The sequence below is a fragment of the Mus caroli genome, chromosome 10 (genome assembly GCF_900094665.2).
Source record: "Mus caroli chromosome 10, CAROLI_EIJ_v1.1, whole genome shotgun sequence".
In the NCBI taxonomy this organism is placed as follows: Eukaryota; Metazoa; Chordata; class Mammalia; order Rodentia; family Muridae; genus Mus; species Mus caroli.
Window position 1 is genome coordinate 121,741,215 of NC_034579.1, and position 9,186 is coordinate 121,750,400.

The 9,186-nt window shown below is 37.3% G+C and overlaps 1 protein-coding gene across 1 annotated transcript; it reads left to right on the forward strand.

Moving 5' to 3' along the window:
• The first annotated feature begins 5,441 nt into the window (after window positions 1-5,441).
• Window positions 5,442-6,389, forward strand: LOC110303102 (olfactory receptor 6C1). The gene has a single exon (XM_021174038.1). The coding sequence runs from the start codon at window positions 5,451-5,453 to the stop codon at window positions 6,387-6,389; it is 939 nt and encodes a 312-aa protein (XP_021029697.1). The 5' UTR covers window positions 5,442-5,450.
• Window positions 6,390-9,186: the final 2,797 nt, after the last annotated feature.

The following is a 9,186-nucleotide window of genomic DNA, read 5'->3' on the forward strand; positions in this document are numbered from 1 at the left end:
ACAAGATGATCACCTATTTTTTTCTTTTAGTATGTTTATATGATGGATTATGTTGATGGATTTCTGTATGTTGAACCATCCCTATATCCCTGGGATGAAGCCTACTTGATCATGGAGGATGGTGTGCTGGATGTGTCCCTGGGTTCTTTTTGTATGTTACTGAGTATTTTTATATCAATCTTCATAAGGGAATTGGTCTGAAATTCTCTTTCTTTATTGATTTACTTATTAGGGTAACTGTATTTTGTGGAATAGTTTGACGAGTATTGGTATTAGCTCTTCGTTGAAAGTTTGGTAGAATTTTCCATCTGGCCCTGGGATTTCTTTGGTTGGGAGAGTTTGTTTTAAAAATTTTTATTAAATTTAATTGTTCACTTAACACCTCAATATCAGTCCCCCTCTCCTTCCAGTATCCCCTTACACAGATCCTTGCCTCATTCCTCTCTCCCCTTCTCCTTTGAAAAGGGGAAACCCCACCTCTAGGTGTCACATCCTTACCCCCACAAGCCCCCATGTATATCAAGTCACTGCAGGACTGAGGGCATCCTCTCTTACTGAAGCCACTCAAGGTGGCCCAGTTAGGAGAATAGGCAACAGCTTCAGGAACATCCCCTGCTCCTTTTGTTGGGGAACCCACATGAAGACCAAACTTCTCACCTGTTACATATGTGCAGGGAGGTCTTGACCCAGCCCATGCTCACTATTTGGTTGGTGGTTTAGTCTCTGGGACCCCTCAAGGGTCCAGGTTAGTTAACTTTGTTGGTCTTCCTATAGAGTCGCAGTCATCTTTGGGTCCTTCAATACTTCCACCAACTCTTGCTGGGAGACTTTTAACACCTGTTTCTATTTCCTTTAAGGTTATATGTCTATTTAAATTGTTTATGTGATCTTGATTTAACTCTGGTAAGATGAATCTATCAAGAAAATAGTACCTTTAAATAAATTTTCCAATTTTATGGAGTACAAACTTTTGAAGTAAGGATGAATGATTCTTTGGATTTTCTCAATGTCTGCTGTTTTGTTCACTTCTCATTTATGAATTTTTTTTGGTTATTCTCTCTCTACCTTGTTTGTTTGGTGTGGTGGTTTGAATATGGTTGGCTCAGGGAGTGGTACTATTAGGAACTCTGGCCTTGTTGGAGGAAGTGTGTCATTGTGGAGGTGGGCTTTGGGTCCATTCTACTAGCTGCCTGAGAGATTCAGTCTTTCCCTGGATGCAGTTGGATCAAGATGTAGAACTCTCAACTCCTCCAGCGCCATGCCCGCCTGAACACTGACATGCTTCCAGCCATGATGATTATGGACTGAACCTCAGAATCAGTAGGCCAGCCACATTTACATCCTGTCCTTTATAAGAGTGGCCTTCGTCATGGTGCCCCCTCAAAGCAATGGAAACCCTATCTAAGACATTTGGCCATGGGTTTATCTATCTTGTTGATTTTCTCAAGAACCAACTCTTGAATTTTTTGAGTCTTTGTATTGTTCTCTTTGTTTCTAATTTATTGATTTCAACCCTGAGTTTAATTACAGACTACAGTCTTACCAGCAGTGTTTGCTTCTTTTTGTTCTAGAGCTTTCAGGTATGCTGTTAAGTATCTAGTATAAAATCTCTCAAATTTCTTTATGAAGGCATTTAGTGTTATGAGCTTTCCTTTTAGCACTGCTTTCATTGTGTCCCTAAATTTGGGGTTGCTGGGTACTAGTTTTCATTTAATTCTAGAGAGTAATTTCTTTCTTATTTCTTCCTTGACCCAGTGATCATTGAGTAGACAGTTGTTAAGCTTCCATGAGTTTGTAGGCTTTTTGTTGTTTTTGAAGTTCAGCTTTAATCTATGGCTATCTGATAAAGTACAGAGGGCTATTTCAATTTCCTTGTATCTTTTGAGACTTAGTTTGTGACTGAATAGAAGGTCAATTTTGGAAAACGCTTTGTGAAGTGCTGAGAAGAAGGTATATTCTTTTATGTTTGGGTGAAATGATCTATAGATATCTGTTAGGTCCATTTGATTCATAACTCAGTTAGTTTTATTATTTTTCTGTTTAGCTTCTGTCATGATGACTTGTTTATTAGTGAGGTATTGAAGTCTTTCAATATTAATGTGTGGTGTTCAATATGTGATTTGAGCTTTAGTAATGCCTCTTTTATGAATGGGAGTGGTCTTGCATTTGGGGCCTAGATATTTAGAATTGAGATACATCTTGGTGGGTTTTTCCTTTGATGAGTATTAAGTGTCCTGCCTCATCTTTGATTAATTGTTTGAAAGTCAATTTTATTAGGTATTACAATTGCTACTCCAGCTTCCTCTTGGGTCCATTTCTTGGAAAATCTTTTTCTAGCCCTTTACTCTGAGGTAATAACTATCTTTGATGCTGAGGTATGTTTCTTATATGCAGCAGAATGATGGGTCCTGTTTTCACATCCATTCTGTTAGCCTGTGTCTTTTTTGGGGGAATTGAATCCATGCATGTTGAGAGATATTAATAATCAATGACTGTTAATTCCTGTTGTTTTATATTGTTGTTGTTATTGTGTGTATTTGTTTGTGTGTGTATGTGTGTGCGTTCATGCATGTATGCTCCACTTCTTTTGGTTTTGATTGTTTGGAAATATCTATTTTCTGTGTTTCCTTGGGTGTGTTAACCTTGTTTGGTTGGAATTTTCCTTTCAGTATCTTCTGTAGGGGTGGTTTTGTGAATTGATATTGTTTAAATTTGATTTTATCACAGAAAATATTTTCTATATATATGATTATTGAAAGTTTTGTTTGGTATAGAAGTCTGGGCTTATATCTGTGGTCTCCTAGAGATTGTAAAGCATCTTCCCAGGCTCTTCTGGCTTTTAGAGTCTCTATTGAGAAGTCTATATCCCATTTTTAATTGTATTATTAGGGTGGTTTGTGTCTATTTTCTTAAGTTCTTTATATGTTTTGGATAAGTCCTCAATCCAATGTAAAGTTTAAGACAAACTTGATATGTACTCACTTTTAGCTGCATATTAGCTGTTAAGTATAGGATAATCACACTGCAATCCTCAGATCCAGATAAATTAGACTTAGAGGAGAGGTCTGGTGTCAAGGAACACATGGATCTTCCTGGGATAGGGAAATAATACATTTTGTGGGTAGGCTGGTGGTGGGTGAAGATGGGAAAAGAAGAGATCATGTTGTGGAGAGAGGGATAAAGGGAGAGAGTACAGGAGAGACCACTGAAATACATGGCAGTATAGAAGCCTGGTCAGTAGAAACTTCCTGGAACCTATGAGATTCACCTTAGTGAGGACTTCTAGTAATTGAGGATATGGAGCCTGAAGCAACCATCTTCTGTAACCAGGCCAGAGTGCTAGGGATGGGTATGGGTCACCAACCCAACCACAAAATCTATAACCCACAATTTTCCCTATCTTTAAGATGCACTGGGTCAATGGTAGGAGTGGCCAAGCAATGACTGGTCTAACCTGATGCCCATATTATGAGGGAGCCCATGTCCAACGTTGTGTAGATGACCAAGATTCAGAAGCTGGATGGTTCAGAGACCTAGTGTAGAACCAAACAAGACTGGTTAAAAAAAAAAGTCAATAGAATGATTCCTAATGATAATCTGCTATATTCATAGGATTGATGTCTAGCCCATTCATTATCAGAAAGGCTTCTGCCAGTAGCTAATGGAAGCAGATACAAAGACCCACAGCGAAACATTAGACAGAGCTTGGTAAACCCTTCAGGAAAAGGGGAAGGATTATAGGACCCAGGAGGGGTCAGGGACATCAGGAGTACATAGTCCACAGAATCAATTAAGCAGGGCAAATAGAGGCTGACAGATACTGGAGTAGCCATCATAGAGTCTGCACCAGGATTTCTGAATACATGCTGTGGTTGTATTTAGCTTGGGGTTTTTGTTAGACTCCTAACAATGGGAATGGGGTTGTCTTTGAATCGTTTGCCTGCTTGTGGGACCCTTTTCATCCTGCTGGGTTGCTTTGTCCAGCATTGATATGAAGGTATATACCCAGACTTATTGTATTTTCTTATGCTCAGTTCAGCTGATATCACTGGGAGGCCAGCTCATTTTGGAAGGGAAAAGGAGGAGAAATGGATCTGGGCAAGAAAGTAGGTGTGTCTGTCTGTGTGTGTGTGGTGGGACTAGGAGGAGGGGAGGGAGGAGAAGATCCTGACAGAATGTGTTGTATGACAGAAGAATAATCAAAATGAAAAAAAAATTAAAGAATATTGAGGGAAAATGGTTTGAGCACATCTAATTTCTGAAAAGGTTGATATAGGAATTAGAAAACTGATATCTTATACATCGATAGATGGCTAAGGAGAGAACAACCCCCTCTTAAAAATAAAATAGCTTTCTCATTATTTTGTAAATCTTAAACCAATTAAATTTTTATATGTAGGAAAATTTGCAAGGAGATTGGAGCAATGACACAAAGGTGGTCCTATTTGTGATAATAATTTGGAGGGATCTCTAAAAGATACAAGGTATCTGGGACCAGAAGTCTACCCACAACACCTATTTTATCACTTCAGGTTGTATGACATCTATCAATTGATTTCCCTTACCTCGTTTTTATTATTATTCATTCCCATTCATTATATATGTTAGAATAATTACATGATGTTTATACATAAATGGAGCAAAATTTCATCATATCCAAACATTGTTCCTTCATACTTCTGCCCAATCAAACCCAAACCCTTTAAATTTTCTGTTTACAATTTCGACTTTTGGGTGAGCATTTCAAACATTTCAAATATGAGTGAAATATATGGTACTTGTCTTTTTTGTGTTTGTCTTATTTTGTTCAACATAATGTTCTTCAGTTATAGATATTTTGCTTCAAATTCTATGATTCCAGTCATTTCTCTGGCTGAGGAAAAGATTTCATAAGTACATTATCCTTTGATGTGCCGCAACATTGATTCCATATTGAAATTATTAGAATATAACATGCCACAATAACATAGAAGTGTTAGTATTTCCTATATATTTGAATATACTTTCTCTTGCATGTATTCTCAGTGGTGAGATCACTGAGTCATGCAATAGTCCCATAGTGTGCACTGGAAAGATGCTTTATTATATATCTCCATAATGACTGTACTAATTCACATGCCCCCAAACAGTTCTTTTTCTCTCCATAGATATTCCAGAGTTGTTTTTTCCACAATAGTCAGTATATGTGGGTTGAAATAATTTGTGTCTCATGTTGTGTTTAGCAATTAATTTAGTTTAAAATTTTCCTTTCAATAAAGGTTTTTCCATAAAAATGGGAGGAATTTAATGGACCACTACTATTATTGTGTGACTTCACTTCTGGATGTAGAGAAAGTTTTATTTCTTAAAAATTCTAGTTTGGTACCGAGATTTACTACTCTGTAGCTCAAATTGGTTATCTGTGTTTTTGTTAGTATGTGTGGATAAGGTATTTTAAAAGTGGGTCCTGAATGAGAAACCATACTGAAACCACAGAGTTCATTCTTCTGGGATTGTCAGATGACCCAAAGCTCCAGGTTGTGATCTTTGTCTTTCTCTTCATCACCTACACACTCAGCATCACTGGGAACCTGACCATCATCACTCTCACCTTGCTGGATTCTCACCTCCAGACTCCCATGTATTTCTTCCTTAGGAATTTCTCTGTTTTAGAAGTATCCTTCACAACTGTCTGTATACCAAGGTTCTTGGGCACCATTATCTCAGGGGATAAAACCATTTCCTTCAACAACTGTATAGCACAGTTATTTTTTTTCATCCTTTTGGGAGTCACTGAATTTTACCTTCTAGCTGCCATGTCCTATGACCGTTACGTTGCCATCTGCAAGCCCCTGCATTACCTGACCATCATGAGTCAGAAGGTATGCACAATGCTAGTCTTCGCCTCCTGGCTGACTTCTTTCCTAATCATCTTCCCTGCACTGATGTTACTTCTACAGCTTGATTATTGTGTGTCCAATATAATTGATCACTATACCTGTGATTATTTCCCCCTGCTTCAACTTTCCTGTTCAGACACAAAGTTCCTGGAGAGGATGGGATTTTCCTGTGCTGTTTTTACCCTAATGTTCACTTTGGCATTAGTATTTTGGTCCTACATATACATCATCAGAACAATTGTGAAGATTCCTTCTGCCAGTCAGAGGTCAAAGGCCTTTTCCACATGCTCTTCCCACATGATTGTCATCTCCATCTCTTATGGCAGCTGCATTTTTATGTACATTAAACCCTCAGCTACAGAGAGAGCATCATTGACCAAGGGAGTTGCCATACTAAATACCTCAGTCGCTCCCATGCTCAACCCCTTCATTTATAGCCTGAGGAATCAGCAAGTCCGGCAAGCGTTTATGAACATGACAAGGAAGATGGTGTTTTTCACAAGTAAGTGAAATTTATGTGGACTGTAAATAAATTAAATGTGTCAGTGGTGCAGTTGTGTCAGTGTGGTGATTATTTATTCTTTCATTTTTTGTTAGCAGCTTACCGGCCTATCTCATTATTTCATATCTTACCCAACTATTATCTTCTTAGGCCTTTCTGATAGAACATTATTCTGATATTCATAATAGCAGCCTCTTAAGTTTTAATTATTATAGAGATAAAATTTGAATTTTATCTTAGAAAATTTATCCCCAGAAATGGGAAAGGCACTTTGTAAACACTCATGTATTTTCCTCAATATATACTGGAAACACATTTGGCAATTTTCACATGTTTTTATATCACTTCTCTTTATTATTGGGTAGCTAATCTAGGATGTAACTTTAAATGCCATGAAATTAGATGAAATATTGCATCCCATTTTAGTTCATTTAAAAACCCAAACGATATTACTTGTTCTTCACAACAGTAAGATACATTTATGTAATTTATTTATTAATAATTAATGACAGTCATTCATAAAATACACATGAGCTATGTGTTTAATGGGCCTTTTATATACCAATTCCATGGTCTCCCCCCCCACACACATACACACACATATGGAAAGGTTATATATGTTAATATATATATATATATGTGTGTGTGTGTGTGTGTGTGTGTGTGACTAAACAAAAATTGTTTGTGTCTATTTTTTACTTCGTAATTCCACTAAGAAAAAGTTCCTTTGTCAATACCAGTAGCCAAACAACATGTATTTAATATGTACATTTATAGTTGTATGCATACTCTGTTGACACTTTTCCAAACCTTACATATATATTCATATATAGTATATACTCATATTTGCAATATATTCTTAGTATATATGTGTTTACTACAAAGATAACTTTTTCTTCTCACCTTTTGGTCTATTTTGAAACAAAGTATAATTGATTATGTAGATGATCTAGTTTTTATAAATATAACCTCAAAACAAAGGAAGGTTTCTTACTATACAAAGTTAGTGTTATACTGTGGGTATGAAGTTTCTAAAAATGGTTCGTTTGCTGAGGGCTTTGTCTATGGATGAACTTGCTGTCAGGCAGCTGTTACATCAGTTGGCGCTGACTTCACAGGCTATGAAAATGTGCAGCATGATTGGATGAAGGGAAACACTAGTGATGTGATTTCTGGAAGTTTGTGTTGTTCCCAGAGCATAACAGCGGAGCTCATAGATAAAAACTTCAGCCAAAATAAATTCTTATTCCTTCAAACCATCTCCTCAATTATTTTGTCATAATAATGGAACACTAACAAGATTTTATTTGTTAAACTAACCACCTAATATATTATACCTAAAACATTAAGAATATCTAAAAACATAACTAAGCAGGTTGTGTGTGCTTGTGTATGGGTATGTGTAAGAACTGTGGACGATAAAAAGTTGCCCAATTTCATGACCCAATGTCTTCATACTAATAATACTACCATTATGATCTATGCTGTATTACTTTTGATGATTGCCACAAAATGAGAGACAGAATATGATAAAACTTGCTGAAAAGCGTTGAATTAGGGGAAGGATTATTTTTTCTTACTTTTTTCTACTGGATATTTTCTTTATTTACATTTCAAATGTTATCCCTTTTCCCAGTTTCCCTTCCAAGTTATCCTCCCTTCCCCTTCTTCTAAGAGGGTGTTCCTCTACCCACCCACCCACTCCCACCTTCCCGCCCTTGATTCCCTTACATTGGGGCATCTATTGAGCCTTCATAGGACCAAGGACCTCTCCTTCGAAGAAACTGAAAGGGAGAGCAATGGAAGACCAGTGGTTTCTACTAACCCAGATCCCAGGGAGCTCCTGGAGACTGAGCCACCAACCAGGAGCATACACAGGTTTATCTGAGGCTCCTGGCACATATGTAGCAGAGGTCTAACTGGTCTGGCCTTAGTAGGAGAAGATGCCCTTAATCCTGGAGAGACCTTGAGGCCCAAGGGAAGGAGGAGGCCTGGTGGGTGGGTGCACCCTCTTGGAGGCAAGGGGGAGGAGGAATGAGATGAGGAACTGTGGGAGGGGGGACAGAGAGTGGGCAACAACTAAAATGTAAATAAATAAAATAAATTTAAAAAGAAAAATGATAGAATCTGAAGGGATTAAAATCATAGAAGGAAATCATTGATTTTTCCCCTAAATTCCTACCTCAAAAATGAATGACAAATTTTATATTAGATACTACAATTGACAGAACTGTGAGTTCTATCATCTTAAAGCATATATTGTTCCATTGGCATATAAAGGAAAATATCAGGTAAGTTAAGTCTAAGTAACTTGTTTGGGAACAAAATGTGATCTGTATAGTATGTAAAACAATGGCCTATAATATTACATTGACAATGATTACATTTTCTTTAAATATGATGAATGTACTCATAATTAAAATTGTTATTGTGGTAGCTCAAGATGGCTCAACAAATAATGTTCCTGCCACCTAGACTGGCAGTCAGTTTGATCCCCACACTCAGATGGTGGAAGAAGAACTAACTTCTAAAACCTGTCCTCTTATCTCCACCCAAAATATGGCACATAGGTGACTACACACAATACACACATAGGCACAAAGTAAATAATACAATTATTTTTATTTTCTTTTTTTTATTTTTATTTTTTTTATTACATATTTTCCTCAATTACATTTCCAATGCTATCCCAAAAGTCCCCCATAACCCCCACCCACCCATTCCCATTCTTTTGGCCCTGGCATTCCCCTGTACTGGGGCATATAAAGTTTGCAAGTCCAATGGGCCTCTCTTTCCAGTGATGGC